The 19,808-nt window shown below is 36.1% G+C and overlaps 1 protein-coding gene across 1 annotated transcript; it reads left to right on the top strand.

Moving 5' to 3' along the window:
* Positions 1-17,637: 17,637 nt before the first annotated feature.
* LOC144998427 (uncharacterized) lies at positions 17,638-19,166 on the top strand. The gene is made up of 4 exons (XM_078958198.1): positions 17,638-17,946; positions 18,054-18,209; positions 18,550-18,681; positions 18,939-19,166. Exons 1-4 carry the CDS (start codon positions 17,676-17,678, stop codon positions 18,977-18,979), a joined length of 600 nt encoding a protein of 199 aa, XP_078814324.1. The 5' UTR covers positions 17,638-17,675; the 3' UTR covers positions 18,980-19,166.
* Positions 19,167-19,808: the final 642 nt, after the last annotated feature.

Here is a 19,808-nt window from a genome sequence, read left to right as displayed (position 1 = left end):
TCCTTTCATCCTATATCACATATTCATCATCATCTATTTTCCTAATTATCATCACCTTTCTATCATCACCTATCTCTCATCATTTTATTGATGGGTTTTGAGCATTCTAACACTTCCTAAGTGTACATGCAACCCTAATAACCTTGGATCTATGTTTGTCTAATTAGCATGCAAAGTTGAATTCCAAGGTTATATTCCTATCTAGCATACATGGGGAACAATTTTAACATAAAGTATAGATAGAATAACTTACCTTGTTGTTGTTTGTGTTCCTTGAAACCTTGTGAGCCTAGCACCCCAAGTGTGATGCCTCAAATGCTTCACACAACACCAAATGCTCTTGGAAGAACTTATGAGAGTATACACACTTCTTAAAATCGGCCAAGCCCTCTTATTTCTTAGTGTAGCCGATTTTAGGTGGAGAACAAGTTACTTATATAGTGTTGACACATCTAGGGTTAAACCCTAATGTGTCATGACTCTTCATTTCCATGACCCATGGGTTTGTAACTCCCATGGAGCATCCTATGGGTGGAACCCAACTTGATGGTCCATGGAGCCTTTTAGCCCACTATACAAGATATGGATGATTTACATAATCAACCCATATATTTAATTAGTTATCTTTTGATCACATAATTAATTCTAAATTAATTCTTGATCAAACTAATCAAATAATATTATTAATATATTAGAACTTATAATATATTAATAATCTCCAAGTGTTATTTCTCTCATTTAGTCTATCCAATTGCATGGTGCCATGCAACCCAAATGGACCATGCCGGGTCGGGTCAAGTACATACCAGAAATAGTTATGGACTTAGACACCTTATCCAACATTTATTTCATCACATTGCTGGTTAAGGTTATGCTTCATAACTTCGAACCCCAAGGTTTACTCTACTAAAGTTTCATATTCTCGTCTCTCTGGACCTAGAAGGGTCCAGATCTATCACACCAAAAATCTCAAGATAGCTCTTCCTCTCACTCTACACACTCAAGCTCGCTAGGGTTCTCACTTATAGGAAAAGTAGTCGCAATTGAAGGTCATAAGTTCCTTTAAATATGGCTCGGGCCCAAAGATTTAGGGTTTCTGCCAACAGCGCGGACTCGTCGAATCGCCTCACCGACTCGTCGAGTCCATTCATTAATCCAAGTCATCAGTCGCGACCTTACTCGACGAGTTGAGGCGTCAACTCGTTGAGTCTCTCTTCCTAACTCAAAAGAAAAATACTTAAATTATGATACCTGGAAATCCGGATGTTTCATTTTGTTTTTTTTATTTCATAGATTTCTTCATCAACAAATGTTGCTACAATTAAATAAAAATAAATAATTTTCCTAAAACATAATACAACAGGAAGTTTGTTCACATTTAGTCATTGAACTTTTTAGAGGGAAACAAACTTTCGATTTTGTTCACATTTAGTCACTAAACTTTTTTTCGTTATCAATTTGCCACTAAACTATTGAAACTGTTCACATTTTACCCTTATGACCGGTAATAGCCGGTCATAAAGGTAAAATGTGAACAGTTTCAGTAGTTCAATGGCAAATAGATAACGAAAAAAAGTTTAGTGACTAAATGTGACAAAAGTTGAAAGTTCGTTACCCTTTCAAGTCATTATCCCTTTATTTATTTGGCGCCCTCTAATTAACGGAACTTTTATAAAATGGGATATTCTGTTAACGGTAACGGGGAAATGTAACGGAACAACTTTGGGTTGTCACACCTAAGTTGGTCTCTGTTTTATCCAAAACATCACAGCTTACCAATTTCAAATGTACAAGAGTAGATCACCTTTTACTCTTACATTTGAATAGTGTTAACAAACCCTCTTTAAGATATGTCACTCAAGTTACAATCTTGGAGTATGACTCTAAGAATTGTTTTGGAATGATGTATAAATCATATTCTTGATTTAACCACTTCAAAAATTCATAGCTCCTCTTCTTAGCTATCAGAATGCACTTGGAGGATGAATTGTGATAAGGTCTCTAAATCATTAAGATGATAATATAACATGATACTAAAGTACTCTCCCATCTTTTCAGATTTGAAAAACTTTTATCCTTCTGCCTAATTTGATTCTTCTTATTCGCTCTGCCATACATTGGAACCTTTTCTGGTGTCTCAGAATTACACTTAAGCTTGTAAGTATAACCATATTTACTAAGCTTTAGTAGATTATGACGAATAATCTTATCGATCTTTTGTGGTGGACTTGACCAGTGCACAAGAATGTGTACTCGATCCCTTAGTCCTTCCCTTATTCATATAAGGAATTAATCTTAATTTTCCAAGCAAAAAGTTCTCATTCATCATACTATAAAACTTGCATGATTCCAAGTTTCAGTCAGATTGAACCTTGGGTGATGAGAATCTTTCCTTATTTGGTAATATTAGACACTACCACAACCGAAAGAATCAAATCCGTTTTTCTAATATTTCTATCAATGGAATCTTATAAGCAACAAATTTTCACAAATGCCATTGTAAGGATACTTAAAATAAATAAAATCAAAACCTTTTTCTTTTATTTTAAAACTTTGCGGAAAAACTTATCCTTACAATCCATATGAAAACCTTGTTGTTATCTATTCCTAAGCAATATAAATATCATAACCCTTAAGTAATAGCCCAAAATTCTGATCACCGAACCATGCGATTGAAATCCATCTTCGCGATCAGAATCAACATGTACTTAATAGAGTTAGACAATGGACTTTACCTGAAGTAGAGCCAAACTTATTGACTTTAACATCCTTAGGTAAATTTGGCAGCTTCGCAACCAATGTCCCTTCCTTTGTAAATAGTTACCTATGGACCCTTGATAATGGGACTATCTTAGACTTAGCCTCTCTCTTTACCATTTGGTCAACCAAGTTGACTATGGCCGATCCCTTTCCATCAGGAAGAAAGAGCTTTACTGGATTTCCAATGTCGTCATTGTCAATGTCCACATCATTTTAGGAATTTGATCTTAGCAAATAGATAAGATCATTAAGGGTCTTGTCTTAGTCTGTTTCATAGGATTCCTAAAAAATCTCACTATGTGACTTAGAAAGTAGTTGAGCCACCCACTTTATCAAGATGTTGTCACCCAACTCTCCTGGCTTGTCAATATGTGACTACATCTCCAAGATGTGATCACACCTAGACCTTGCCTTACCAATAGGGCTTGAGTGACCTTAAACTTTTTAGGAACTAGTGGGTTAGGGAGAATAACTGAAGGAGGTGAAAGAAGTATGATATCCATGGGACATCATTTTTATTTAGGAAAGCTTGTTTCAAGAGATTTGGGAAGATCATAAATGTCTAGACCAGACATCTTTTTGGGAGATATTCAAGATAGTTGATTTAAAGTCCTTAATATGACACCCAATATTAAATATTAAGGCTAGGACCCAACAAACTATTTTATAACTTAGAAGAGGGATGCCGTAATCCAAGCTATAAAATATTTGAAGGTAAGTGAATGACGATTCACCAATTTCCACTAAGATAAACAAAATGTATTATTAGGTTTTGAAACTCCTAGATCTTTGAGATTCATTGAACTTTTCAATGGCATGTTTCAATCTCGAGTGTGCCCTTCAGGTTTTGTGACTGAGATGTCGAGGTTCACAAAACAAGGTGTGAAGTAACCATGCAAATATACTAGGTACCCTTAATATTTACCCCTTAATCGATGTGTCGGTTAACCACACACGCTCCACCGATACTATGATAAATATTAAGTTACCATTTGCCTACCTTGTTAAGTCCAGGTTAGTGTTTCGGTTAACCACGCACGCTCCACTAACGACTTAAGCAAAGTGCAAAGTGTAATTTCATGGGTTAGCACCTTATTCACTTTTTCCTAAGTAACTAAGATTGGCTATTTATAAAAAGGTTTAGTTACTTAGTATTTATCATTAATACTTTTAATGAAGGGAGAATTATAGTCCTTGTCCTACCCGTTCGGCTAACGACCCTCCACCAGTCAAGGAAGCAGTGGGTGAGAGTGGACACCCATTAAACTGCCATTTTATAGGCAGTAACCTTATACGCCCTTATAGACCGGCTTCGTGAATGAGACCTACTAACGGTAAGACTGACTTTACTCTGATACATATATATAATATTATTAACTTATAATATTATAAAATATAAGGGTTGAATTTTAACTTTTAAAATTCTAAAGGGCTAACTTGGAATTAAAGTATTCATAAGAGAAAACTTTTCAAATTCCAAAACTTTAGGGCAAGGTTTGAAACTATTCAAAACTAATTAATTCCATAACTTATGTGTTTAAAGTAGTTTTAATCCAAACACTCTTCAAGTTCCATAACTTGAGGACAAGTTATGGAAGTCTTTAAACTAATAAATGAATATAACTTTTCTTTATTTGTAACTTATGGAAATAATTAAGGTTACACATGTTAATGATTTAATGAAGTGACTCTTGAACCTCCATAACTTGAGGACAAGTTATGGAGTCATAAAAGCATTCAATGAAAACAAGACTCTTCATTTTTGTAACCTTTGCCACTATTTATGAGTTTTAAGAGACTTTAATGTGACTCTTCATGTAACTTGAGGACAAGCTACACAAACACATTTTACAATCAACTCTTAGATTAAAATGGATTGAAAACAAATTATCACATAATTTTCTATTAATCTAAATCAACTCATAAGATTAAAATAATTCAAAAAAAAAACTTTTGGATTCCATAACTTATGGAGTTTAATGTTTGTTTAATGATGAAACTTTTCATGTTCCATAACTTAAAAACAAGTTATGGAATTCCCTAAAACATTAACACCAATTTTTGTAACTCCATAAAAAACTTTTAATCAATTTTTTTTTAAAACCTTTTCATATCCATAACTTATGGAGGTTTCAAAAAACTCTTTAGATCAAACTTTTAAAACTAATAAAATAATCATATCATTTTATCTTTTACTAAATTTGACATAATTTAACTCATATAGTAAATGATTCAAATTTTACAAATAATTAGTTTTTCACAAAAACAAGTAATTATCTTAAAATTTGACAAACGTTAATTTTTTTCTAACTTTGAAAATAAAATATTTGCATCACTGTAACAAAAAAACAACCCATGGCTCTGATACCACTGTTGGGTTTTGAGCATTCTAACACTCCTAAGTGTACATGCAACCCTAAATACCTTGGATCTATGTTTTCTCTATTATACATTCAAATATGAACTTTCCAAGGTATTCTAGCCCTCACACTCACACATAGTGCACGATTTCTTCAGCCATGAGATTCTTTTATATGGTGGCTATTATGGTTACACCATGTAACTCATGACTTTACCCATTCCTTATGCTCCATGGATTTTAACCTCCATGGAGTATCCATGGGTCACCCCATGGACTTAGTCCAACATAAGGAATCTTGAATCACAAGCCCATATATATATAAGAATGAATGATTTACACAATCAACCCATATATTTAATTGGTCTCCTTTTGATCACTTAATTAATTCCAAATTAATTCTTGATCAATACTAATTAAATAACCTTATTAATATATTAGAACTTATAATATATTAACAAACTTAAATGTTATTTCTCTCATTTTAGTCTATCCAAATGCATGATGCCATGCAACCCAAATGAACCATGTCGGGTCGGGTCAAGCCTTACCAATTATAGTTATGGACTTAGACATTAATCCAACACCTTCACCCCATGGAAGTCTGGCGCACCACATCACCTGAAATCCTTAAAGGAGAGTGTGTGCGTCCCTATCTGCCCAGATGTCATGTCACTCCTAAATGCTTTGAGACTATCCTCCATCAACTTGATAATCCCTTCATTGATCGACTCAAAAATGTAACACCCGTTAAAATTAGGTCAATAACAATCACATGTGATTATGCCAATCACGTAATGTGATTTTTTTAAACTAGTAATGTGATAAACATACTATAAATTCTAATACAAGTATTAAATTTCATATATAATTTATGATACAACTCAAAGTATAAGTCCATACAATTAGAAAGTTATAGACAACGTCTAAATCTGACTTCGTGTGAAGAAGTTATGATAAACCCCAACACTATAAATCTCTATAATAAGAGAAATTTAAAATAGACTTAGAATTAGCTATTGGAATCTAAATAAAGTTGTATTACTCGTAATTACCTACGCGTGGATATAAAGAACGTCAAAAACAGAGTTCGTATGCAAAAGTTATGACCTTCCGAAGTTACAGCTATCTGAGAGCACGACACGTGTCAGAAACCCTAATCTGACTGAACTCACGACATGAGCATCAAAACTCACGACATGAGGATTCAAAACGCCACATTTCGAAGATATAAGTCTATGGAATGATAAACCAAAAGCTCACGACATGAGCAAGTTTTTCTTACGACGTGAGGATGCTGCATGACACTATTCGAGGCTAGAAAACACACGTTAAAGCTACGGGATGACTCTTGCCATAGCTCACAACATGAATCTATCATTATCACATCATGAAAGTCCAAAAATCAGCCTATAAATAGCAAGTTCGGCCTCCTCTCTCCTTACACCATTTCTTTTCTCGCTCTCTCTCTCTCTCTCTCTCTCTCTCTCTCTCTCTCTCGCTTGCTGAAGCTGTTTCGCTTCCCGAGCCCCAATGACTTCATACCACTGACCGTTTCTGCTTAGATTACATAAAATCATGCTAATAAGGTGAGTTTCACGGCCCCAATTTCTAATATTTTCAGCGGAAAACGCATGCTAAATACTGTATATACGTTATTATTATGTCTATACGATAGTGTATTAGTATCAACATAGATAGTTAAAATAACCGAGATACAATTATTTCGTATCTAAAAATATACAACTATCTTAAAGTTGTTAGCATGTTGTTGTTATAGTAGTATATTAATGTAGATCTTGAGTTATACTTAGTATTCTATATATATGTTGTGTGTGATATAGTTTCGAAGTTATATTCGGAAGTTCTATATGTTAAGTTATAAAGTATGTTGCTATTATTGGTTTTATGTCAAGATAAAACTTGGTATGTTATATGTTGCTATTGTTAGTTTTATGTCAAGATAAAACTTAGTATTTTATATATTGTTATTGATAGTTTTATGTCAAGACAAAACTAGGAACGTTATATGTTGTTATTATTGGTTTTATGTCAAGATAAAACCTGGTTTTAATTCTAATTATAGCTGTTGTACTACCAAGTATTATAAATATTAGGAGTAATGTTAAAAGCATTGTCTAATAACTTAAGGTTTTAGACACGAATATGATTTTACTACTAGAACTAACGGAACTCGACAAGTCTACATGAGCTATTGTATTCATCAACTAAGATTGGAAATCTTAAGGAAAATCCTCTGACTTGTAATCGTTAATATCTTGTGAGCGAGGAAGTCATGTATGAATAAGATACGGGTTGAAAACCCCACTCGTGGTTTCTAGCTACAACAAAACCGTGTGGGAGTGATGAACTATCCTCTTGTTTTTTTATTGTTCCAACATTGATGAAGCGTGTGGAACTTATCTCAAGATGCGAAACTTGTAGCATCAAGCAGAGGTTTGAAACTAGTCATATAGCCACAGTTACGGACTCATGGTAGCAAACTGTTAGAAGCATTATACTTTGTCGTTATACAAGTATTAATGTTAAGTATAAGTTTCCCAAACACTTATACTCTAGGTACAAGAAACTGGTAGGTATAATACTTGTATATTAAGTAGATAATTATACCTAACACACATACTCGTATAGAATTGAAATAGATTTATACGTAGTGGTTTTTACTCATATAGAATTGAAATAAGATTTATACGTAGTAACCTTCGTTTGTATGGAATTAAAAACACTTATGTTATAGTATATGAGACTTATAGGTAAACTACTAATTTGGTAAGTAAACTTTTATACCTAGGATATATATACTAAACATTGGAGAGTCAAAATGATACTTTCAAGACTATACTTTTGAACATGGAAAATGTATTATTTTTATATGGAGTCAAAACCTGTGAACTCACCAACTTTATGTTGGCGTATTTTTAAATGCATTTGTTTTTAGGAAGTTGATAACTATGATACGAGAAATGATGTTACACTGCCCGGTGTTTCCGCCGACGGCCGGGGTGTGACAAATTGGTATTAGAGCTATTAACTATAGTGAATTAGTACTTTCTTAGGAAAGTACGACTACAGTTTAGGGCTTAGTCTGTTAGGTGTAGGTATATCCCTTAACCTACAAATGAAAAGTATTAGTAATTATACTACTGAAGAACTACTTACGGGAGTGGTGACAGGATAGACACGTTGCTTGGGTTGCTTGATTTCAGAATGACTATATGCTAAAATGATCCTGCCCTCCGGCTGTTCTGACTGGCCGGTGCCTTATCAACTAGACCTGAAGTAACAAACAATAATTAATAATACCCGTGAATACAACAAACACAAAGATATAGAGTTATGTATAAACTCAATCCCACGATGAAAACACATGCATAAACCAAAAATATAGAAAACCCAAACCCTCGATAAGAATTCAACGCAAATTTTTAGGTCAAACTACTTAGTCGAGTTTTATTATACATGGGCCTAACCACAACTAAACATAGACTGATCACCTATGTTTAATTATGGTAGACTGATGCACAACTAAAATTAGATATGGTGTTTGATAGACTAAAACACATGAAGATTCTAGATGATTAAAGATAGATCTCAGATCAGGATACCATCAACTCGGAGTACGAGAAGACGATGTTGTAAAAACAACATTTAGGACTCGATATGCTCATTATGAGTTCTTAGTTATGCCTTTTGGGATTGACCAAAGCTCTAACAATGTTCAAGGATCTCATGAATAGTGCTTGCAAACTGTACTTGGATAAATTCGTGATAGTATTATCGATGATATATTGATATATTCACGAACCAAGGAAGAACACGGTCAACACTTGCAAATAATCTTTGAACTACTAAGAAAAGAAAAGTTGTATGATAAATTCTCCGAATGTGAGTTTTAGATTATAGAAGTACAAATTTTTAGAACATGTAGTTAGCAACAAAGGGATTCATGTCCAACCCTCCAAGATTGAAGTAATTAAGAATAGGGAAGTACCGAAGAAGCCAACAGAAGTGCGTGAATTCTTAGGACTTGCAGGCTATTACCGTAGATTCATAGAGAATTTTTCCAAAATAGCCAAGCCACTTACAACACTAACCAAGAAAGATATAAAGTTCAACTGGGAAGACAAACAAGAAGCTCCTTTTCAGAAACTACTGCAAATGTTGTGTAGTGCACCAATCCTATCCCTTCCAGTTGGGACAAAAGATTTCATCGTATACTGTGACACATCAAATCAAGGATTGGGACGTGTGTTGATGCAAAGAGGAAAAGTTATCGCCTACGCATCACGACAACTTAAGGTGCATGAGAATAATTAAACTACCCATGACCTTGAGTTGGGAGCTAAAGTTTTGCATTGAGAAGTTGGAGACACCCAATTGGCCAGAGAACATATATACCTTATGTGCCGAGACAGAAATAACCCATGAGACAACTCAAGAGATCATGCATATAAAGGATCAATGAAAGGCAGCATGTGATTGTCATAAGAGCTATGTTGACGTAAGACATAAACCTTTGGAATTCCAAGTTCGAGATGGAGTAATGTTAAAGGTCTCTCCTTGGAAAGGCATGATTCGACTCAAGAAAAAAGGCAAGCTAAACCGCGATATATAGAACCTTTTGAAATTCTAGCAAGAATTAGTTTTGTCGCATATTAAATTAAGTTACATCAAGAGGTAAGCAATATCCACAATGTTTTCCCCAACTATTTAACAAATCCCCATCCATAATATAAATTTCAGAACAAAATTTCTTTAAAAAGGGGAGAATGGAACACCCGTTAAAATTAGGTCAATAACATAGTTATCAACTTCCTAAAAACAAATGCATTTAAAAATACGTTAACATAAAGTTGGTGAGTTCACAGGTTTTGACTCCATATAAAAATAATACATTTTCCATGTTCAAAAGTATAGTCTTGAAAGTATCATTTTGACTCTCCAATGTTTAGTATATATATCCTAGGTATAAAAGTGTACTTACCAAATTAGTAGTTTACCTATAAGTCTCATATACTATAACATAAGTGTTTTTAATTCCATACAAACGAAGGTTGCTACGTATAAATCTTATTTCAATTCTATACGAGTAAAAACCACTACCTATAAATCTATTTCAATTCTATACGAGTATGTGTGTTAGGTATAATTATCTACTTAATATACAAGTAGTATACTTACCAGTTTCTTGTACCTAGAGTATAAGTGTTTGGGAAACTTATACTTAACATTAATACTTGTATAACGACAAAGTATAATGCTTCTAACAGTTTGCTACCATGAGTCCGTAACTGTGGCTATATGACTAGTTTCAAACCTCTGCTTGATGCTACAAGTTTCGCATCTTGAGATAAGTTGTACACACTTCATCAATGTCGAACAATAAAAAAACAAGAGGACAATTCGTCACTCCCACACGGTTTTGTTGTAGCTAGAAACCACGAGTGGGGCCTCTTCTCTCCTTACACCATTTCTTTTCTCTCTCTCTCTCTCTCTCTCTCTCTCTCTCGCTTACTGAATCCGTGTCGCTTCCCGAGCCCCGACGACCTCGTACCGCTGACCGTTCCTGCTTAGATTACATAAAATCATGCTACTAAGGTGAGTTTCACGGCCCCAATTTCTAATATTTTCAGGGGAAAACGCATGCTAAATATTGTATATACGTTATTATTATGTCTATATGATAGTATATTAGTATCAACATAGATAGTTATAATAACCGGGATATAGTTATTTCGTATATGAAAACATACAAATATCGTAAAGTTGTTAGCATGTTATTGTTATAGTATTATATAAGTGTAGATCTTGAGTTATACTTAGGATTCTATATATATTTTGTGTGCGATATAGTTCCGAAGTTATATTTGGAAGTTCTATATGTTAAGTTATAAAGTATATTGCTATTATTGGTTTTATGTAAAGATAAAACTTGGTATGTTATATGTTGTTATTGTTAGTTTTATGTCAAGATAAAACTTAGTATGTTATATATTGTTATTGATAGTTTTATGTCAAGATAAAACAAGGAACGTTATATGTTGCTATTATTGGTTTATGTCAAGATAAAACCTGGTTTTAATTCTAATTATAGCTATTGTACTACCAAGTATTATAAATATTAGGAGTAGTGTTAAAAGCATTGTCTAATAACTTAGGGTTTTAGACACGAATATGATTTTACTACTAGAACTAATGGAACTCGACAAGTCTACATGAGCTATTGTATTCATCAACTAAGATTGGAAATCTTAGGGAAAATCCTCTGACCTGTAACCGTTAATCCCATGTGAGCGAGGAAGTCGTGTATGAATAATATACGGGTTGACAACCCCACTTGTGGTTGCTAGCTATAACAAAACCGTGTGCGAGTGACGAACTGTCCTTTTGTTTGTTTATTGTTCCGACATTGATGAAGCGTGTGGAACTTATCTCAAGATGCGAAACTTGTAGCATCAAGCAGAGGTTTGAAACTAGTCATATAGCCACGGTTACGGACTCATGGTAGAAAACTATTAGAAGCATTATACTTTGTCGTTATACAAGTATTAATGTTAAGTATAGGTTTCCCAAACACTTATACTCTAGGTACAAGAAACTGGTAGGTATACTACTTGTATATTAACTAGATAATTATACCTAACACACATACTCGTATAGAATTGAAATAGATTTATACGTAGTGGTTTTTACTCGTATAGAATTGAAATAAGATTTATACGTAGCAACCTTCGTTTGTATGGAATTACAAACACTTATGTTATAGTATATGAGACTTATAGGTAAACTACTAATTTGGTAAATAAACTTTTATACCTAGGATATATATACTAAACATTGGAGAGTCAAAATGATACTTTCAAGACTATACTTTTGAACATGGAAAATGTATTATTTTTATATGGAGTCAAAACCTGTGAACTCACCAACTTTATGTTGACGTATTTTTAAATGCATGTGTTTTTAGGAAGTTGATAACTATGATACGAGAAATGACGTTACACCGCCCGGTGTTTCCACCGACGGCCGGGGTGTGACAAAAAATCACTGGCGTTGCCTCAAGGATGCCTCTCGTGATCTCAGACGCGATGAACTCGCGTAGTCCGTCATCAACTGGTTCGGAACCTGCTCATGAACCTGAACCTTATCCTGTCCCAGACCTTAAACCTCCTACTCCGTGTTGTTTCATCACCATTGTGAAACAATACATAAAATTTTAGGGTCTTATATAATCTTGAGAGGTCTCATACACTATAAGTTTCCTGGGTCCATCTCGACCCTCCTTGATTCGAGTATAGATCCTCTGCTTTTGGTATTACGAGCCCATACTACCTTCCACATCTATCCGTACTTTCCTCAAAATTTCTTCGACTTCACCAAGTCCTTAATACTACTACTGCACTATGTGCTAATCTCATCCTAGGCTTACCCTAGGGTAACTCTCCAACCCACTCTCCTCCATCAGTTGTATAAGGAGTCCTTTCTACTAAATAGCTTGTGGATACCATTATATATCACTAAGACTAGATAATTCTTTGAATGAAAGGTCCTACCCTACAACGGTTGGACTCAAACAAGAGCTGCGAAAAAATATGGGTAACCTTCTGAAATTATTTATTCCTCACAATATCTTACTTAACGTATTCGTTTAATAATTAGTTAAAGCTAACTAGAACTCCTAAAGCACAAAGCAAGCAACATTTGGGCATTGAGTGACCATATCCAAGCATATCCTATCTAGGCTATCATATCAATTATTAATCAGTACTATCATGCATCTCATAAAGCACATACAATAGGTATAGCAAGTATCTTCCTAGATCCTTACCCATATTCTAGCATGCAGTTCTCGTACACATACAGTAGGCACAAAAGGTATTCTTCCCAGATCCTTAGCCCTATTCTATCATGAAATTCTCATAATCATATCATAATATAACATAAATGTATGGGTATCTTGGGGAAAACTTACTTGAGCTTGGCCGATTGGACGCATCACACACTTTGTTCTTTTCAAAGTTCTTTTCCCTTTTCAAATTCTTTTCGAAATTATTTTTATAGAATTGATTTTTTTCCTCAGTTTGAGTCTAGTTACACATGAGAGTGTGCCCGAATCCCTCAAACCAAGGCTCTGTTACCAACTTGCAACATCCAAATTTTCAAGACCAAAAAAATTTCATTTTTGATATAACGATTCATAAAACAATTTATAGAAAAACATCATCAAGTTATTTCATTACATAAAATCCATAGATCATGCGTCTCAACCATGTCATAAAATATTAATAAAGTCATAGTACAATCCAAAGAATCTCATAATGCGGAAATCATGTATGTGTGATGTGTTGCTACCATGCCGGCTCCTTCCCCTTCGATGAAGAGGTACCTGAAAATAAAACCGAAAACTGTAAGCACAAATCTTAGTGAGTTCCCCCATCATACCATATACCATACATAACACATACTGTCAGGCATACATGGGTGCCCGACCTAACCTGCTGAGCAAACTGAGGTGCTCAACCTACCCCTGCTAGGCATACCGGGGTGCCTAACCTACCCCTGTCAAACATACCGTGGTGTTCGACGAACCCCTCCGGTTTATCTCAACCGGTTACAGGGACTATTTCACACTACTACTATCACATAAAAACATAACATAATCATACTGTCAAGCATACCGGGGTGCCCGACCTACCCCTCGGCCCTATCGACCGGATATAGGGACGCTTCCCCCTACTACCACTATCACATAACATCATATCATACTAGCACATAAACATAACAAATAGTGGCAAACCAGACAATTATCACAAAGACAATCATCCACAATCTCTCCTATTAGTGGGTCGGCATTGTGATCTTATACACACTTCTACTAGAAGGTAACTCACCTTAATGTCGTGTAGTGTCTGAACTGTCCTCGGTGGTGGGATCACTCCTCTCAAAATTCATACACATAACAATCTTCCTTAAATGCCTTTTAATACCCATAACCCTTTCAAGGGTCAAATCAGGTCAAAGTCAAGGTCAAGGTCAACACCTTGACAAATTCAACATCTGGTTGACTCAACTCACTGAGTTGGTCCACTAACTCGTCGACTTTCATCCTACATGGTCGGGACTTTTATTTCTATCTCACCGAGTTCTAATTGAGCTTGTTGAGTTCTCCTTCATACAAAGTTGGGACCTTTTGCTCATGACTTGTCGACGTCATCCTTGAACTCGTCAAGTCGGGACCATATCGCGTCCAAAAAGCAGTCTTCTGCACATCCTCCTCTCTCACACTCATCTGATGGTAACCCGAACACAGATCGATCTTAGAGAACCAAGATGCTCCCTGAAGCTGGTCAAAGAGGTCATTAATCATCGGGAGTGGGTAACAGTTCTTCACCATTACCTTATTCAGCTCCTAGTAATCTATACACATCTGATGCGACCCATCCTTCTTTTTCACGAATAATATCGGGGCTCCTAGGGTGAAATGCTCGGTCTAATGAATCGCTTGTCTAACAGCTTCTGCAACTGTGTAGGCAACTCCTGCAACTCAGGAGGAGCCAGCCGATACAATACCTTGGCTATCGGAGCCGCACTAGGGACTAGGTCAATCCTAAGCTTGACCTGGCTCTTCGGAGGTATTCCAGGCAGCTCCTCTGGAAATACATCTGCGTACTCTCGTACCACCGGCACGCCACCCACCGTTGCCTCGCCTGTCTCCCGGGTATCCAAGACATAGGCGACATACCCTACGCACCCCTGCTGGAGTTAGCGCCTAGTTTTTGCTGCTGAACATAAAGATGGTTCACATTGTAGCCGCTCGCCCTAAATCACCAGCTCTCCTCCACTTGGGGTCCTGATACGTATCAACTATTGCACGCAGTCGATCACTGCCCCATCGGGGCTCAACCAATCCATACCGATAATAACCTTGTTCCCTCGTAATGTTATGGGAACCAAGCCTACCAATTAGCGCTCCTCGAATAGTCTAAAAAATAATCCCTGAAAACCTCTGATGCTCGCATTGATCGGTCGTTCGCAATCTCGACCTCTAAAGGGCAATCCAACATGCCCAAAGACTCAGAGAACCTCTTGCTAAGTGCAAGAGAAACAAATGATCGTGTAGAACCTGAATCAAACAACACCTGTGCTGGGATACCGTTTACATGGAACGATCCTAAACAAAACATATACCATAATACATCAATACCACCAGCGACATATAATAAAGTTAGAGAGAAGAAACCATACCCATCACCACATCGGGTGCGGCGCGTGCCTCCTCATCTATCAACTGAAACACTCGGCTCCTCACCATTGGAGCCTCTAACTTGACCTTTCAGCCATCCGTAACCCGTGCAGTCGTTGGAGTCGGCACCACCTCTGGCGTTGCTGTTTCTGTCTATCTAGGACAGTTAACCTTTTTATGGCCCCTCTGATTGCAATGAAAGCAAATCAGGTCTGATGTCTGAACAGTGGGGGCAGGGGCAGTACAATCCCTGCCAAAGTGCCCCATCTTGACGCACTTGTAACAGCCTGATGATCCTGCTCTACAAGCTCCCTCATGCGGCCTGCCACATTTCCTGCAGCAACTTTGTCCTAGCTGGCCCTTCGACCTTGTGTCGGATCCCTTGGGTTTCTTCCCCGAAATGCCAGTACCCCGCTCTGTCTCTGCCTTCCTCTTCCTGAGGTGCTCTAAGTTAATCTCTCTCTCCCTCACCCTGGAAATCACTGACTCTAGGGTCGGGCAGGCTGAGAAACTGACATGCTCCTGGATGAGCTCTCAACATGTCGTGATGGTGAGTCCTCCGCATATCCTCATCTCCTACATACTGAGGTACCGACAAGGCCCTTTCCCGGAACTTGGCGGTGATCTCTGCCACTAACTCCATAGTCTGTCTCATATCAAGAAACTCTTTGGCCAGCTACTGAAGCTCCACGGCCGGCGCAAACTCAGCCATGAACCTGGCCACAAAGTCTGACCAAGTCATAGCCTTAATGGCTGGGGCTCCCAACGAGTCACCGAATGACTCTCACCAACCCTTCGATCTATCCCTCAAACAACCTGCAGCAAAGTAGACCTTCGACCCCTCCGGGAAGAAGCTCGTAAACTGCTTAGACTCTATGTCTGCGATCCATCTCTTGGTAGACCTGCAACTAAAAATGGTTCGTCGTGCCGTGATGGTCCTTCCCATGCCGTGACGACCCCTAAAATCAAATTTGTAACTAAAATAAGATATACCTCAAAAACCAGATGTTACATTATTATTAGTTGATGAGAGTTTCTTATATGTTACTAATTTATAGTTGACAGGAGTACGATAGATGTTATTGTAGGATATTGAAAAAAAAAACTAGAAATATTTATTTATTAATATTTTACTTCAAAGTGTGTACGCATACAACATTTTAGATGATATTTACAAGCTTTAGATAACATGAATTGGATCCATAGCTTGTAATACATAAGGTTGAACAATACCTTTAAGAGTTATCAATGTTGTAAAAATCTCGACTAGGTTCTGATTAATCTTTGATTAGCGCTACCCAACCGACTAGGTGGCGCCTAACGATTAATCTTTGTCTATAAAATGAACGAGGCAACAACATACAATGAAATTTTAACACTTTGAAGAAGTTATTTTTCAATAGAAATTATTTGAGGAATGATTATAATTATATTAATAATATTAACCTATGTTGTAATGATATTAGTTATATGCACGAACTTTGTAATGATATTAATCATATTTAAGTTTTGAAAATTTATCGAATTAGCAATTTATGGTCCCCGTTTAATCTTCGTCTGGTCGATTAATTCTTAAACCCCAATCCACCGACTAACAAACATCAAACGTTTTTTACAACCTTAAGTTCTACGGTTAACTTGCTCAAACCCCCCAATATCTCCTCCGATGCTTGATAAACCTAGTTGTCTAGTTGACATACTCCTACGTAAAATCTCTTAAATCACACTTTGATTGATGGATTTAAAAAATAATTAAAAAATAATTAAAAAATAGACTAGATTTACGGTTGAAAAGAAAAAAAACAATCTTACACCCTCCCAAAGACCCAAACCGTCTCTATTCTCTTTTACGAATCTTTTCTTGTCAAAGGAAGGAAATATCTATTAAGTAATGGGCTTAGAGTCTTGGACTACTATATGAAGCCCAAGTTTACATAAAAATAAGTTTCGCCTCATACTAAATTTCCCATAACATGTATAACAGTATTATTATATAGTATTATTATATGCATTTAATGGCCCAACTACAATACTTCATATCAAATCATCATCATCATCATCATCATCAAAGTAATATAATATCCTCCAGAGTCTTCCACCGTCAAACAGAACAGCTGCCATCTTACAAAGCGACACGTGTAATTTAAGACTTTAAGAACCACGTGTCGCCACCAAAACACCTGTCCACCCACGTCATCAACGCTACCTTCTTCCTTGTTCATCCTGATACAAGAAATGAAAAGAAACCAAAACCCACACACAGACACACACGACAAACCCCTCTGCAAAGAAATGAAAAGAATTACTTCTTTTATACCCAGAACTTTGGCAACATTGGAGAAGCATGTAATCCCGTCATCTTCACCCGTACGAATCAGTAAGCCAAAACCCATTAAACGCACAATCATTCGCAAGCACAAGCACAAGAAACACAACAGAAAAGATTTGTTCATGAAACAAATTGTCTCCTACCTTGTTTCTGATTCTTATATGTATAACCCTTTAGTTTCTCCTCAACCCGCCTTTGATTTCCTTCCACCAAAACAGCTCTCCACTTTCACAGGTAGGTTTTACACCTATTGTCCCTTGGATTTTTCTAGTTCTATAAGTCGAAAAACACAATCTTTTCCCTTATAAATTAATCGGGGTTTATGTTAATTGTTATTGTAGGAGGCTATGGAGATGTGGCTCTACCAATTAGGAGGAGGAACAAGAAATTGGTTGAGAAAGTTTTTGACTTTCTTGAAGCCGACTGCTATTTGTATTCTCCTTTGCTTACTAATGATCATGTTTGTTCCAAGAGTCTTCCAGCAAATCCAAGTTCAGGTACACTCAGTGAATTAATCTTTGTGCACTAATAATATGTTTTCATTTAGGTATTTGCGGATTATAATCATTTGCTATCATACTATTACCTAATTCGATGAGCTTTTATTTTGTTGATTTTCCAGTTCAGTGTATTTTTTTTCTTTCTTGTTCGTAATATTTCATCCAGAGAAATAAAGAAGCCATAGTTTTTGCTTACTTATGAAGCAGTGACTTGTTATTTTCAATCCAGAAACTCTTGTACACAATATTTGCACAACAAGAGAGATTATAACAACCCTTAAAGAGAGGACAACATATGTATAGAGGTTCATGAACCCAAATCTTGTTTTGGTTTCAGGAACTTTCAAGACTCTCGGGGGAAGTGAAAGCACAGAAACACAGGGAAGACCTGTGGTTACTCGAACTGTAGCTTATCGTGAAACAATGAAGCACATGTTTCGCCAGAATTATGGCACTAAACCCATCCGAGGTCTTTCATTATGGTTATTTACTACTGATATATAGTTTTCCTTCTGAGGTCAAACATGTTTTTTAAGCTACACAACGTATTGTTTAAAAAAAAAAAGACAAAACATTATGTTACTCTAAATTGTTATGAAGATAACTACAACCGTTAATTCTACTTAAATCTTTAAACTTGGAAAGTTCTCTGGTTGACCTCAAAAGTCAGACTGTAACCTTTTTTTCTGGACTTTGCTAGTCGTTTTATATTTTCTTATGGATCAGGGGCAATGCTTGAAACTGAGACAAAGAGATCTGTGGAATAAATATCGACAACTTCTGGAGAGAATATACATGTGTGTGGTCTTTCATGCATATATGTAAGGAGACTAGAATGCTGTTCTTATAGTCATCATGTTGTAATGTGGATAGATTTGGATGGTTAGCGGTTTAACTGGTTTAATCTAATGTTCATTTTAATGAGGACAAACTACAAAGACTAGTTGTAACCAAGTGACTGAAATGTTATTTTGTATTAGATTATAAAGGTAATAGATATTCTATGCCTTTCTCATTAATCACGAATATGTATTTATACAACAAACTTTCTCACTAATCACAAATATGTATTTATACAACCGTCCTACTACTAGATAAGAATAAACACATTTAAATTGCATTCAAATACAATTGTGATCCTAATCTTAGATAATAGTTATTGTTAATACTCCATTATAGTCTAAATCATAGGTTAAGCGTGAGGTAGTTGGATGCCAAGACTAGATCTGAAATCTAGAAAGACTGTTGACGAATATATTTGGTGAAGATATCAACCGATAAGCAAACGAAACATGAAGAACTCGAATATGGCCGATTGTAACTTTTTGTTGGACAAAATGAATGTCTAGTTCGATTTGTACGTTGATGTTGAACCGGATTACCCGAGAGGTAGACAACAAGAACATTGACGTAGTAAACAAGCGAAGCATGATGTAACTAGACATGAAGCTCATAACGAAGGTCCAACACGTATCTGCAACTACATTCACGACACAGCCTCAAGATCGAGATAATGTAGGTCGTCTTTTGGCAAATCACGGAATAAGGTTATCTCGAGAAAAACACAATAGCCAGAGGTGGATCATCAGGTATCAT

This window comes from Lactuca saligna, chromosome 5 (genome assembly GCF_052625555.1).
Source record: "Lactuca saligna cultivar CGN05327 chromosome 5, ASM5262555v1, whole genome shotgun sequence".
Taxonomy (NCBI): Eukaryota; Viridiplantae; Streptophyta; class Magnoliopsida; order Asterales; family Asteraceae; genus Lactuca; species Lactuca saligna.
Note: the sequence above shows the minus strand (reverse complement) of the source record. Positions and strands in the feature narration are given on the sequence as shown.

Coding starts and splice junctions, on each gene's coding strand:
- LOC144998427 (XM_078958198.1), top strand. CDS start 17,676: ATGAAAAGAATTACTTCTTTTATACCCAGAACTTTGGCAACATTGGAG. Junction 17,947..18,053: donor ACAGCTCTCCACTTTCACAG/GTAGGTTTTACA, acceptor TTGTTATTGTAG/GAGGCTATGGAGATGTGGCT. Junction 18,210..18,549: donor TCCAGCAAATCCAAGTTCAG/GTACACTCAGTG, acceptor TTTTGGTTTCAG/GAACTTTCAAGACTCTCGGG.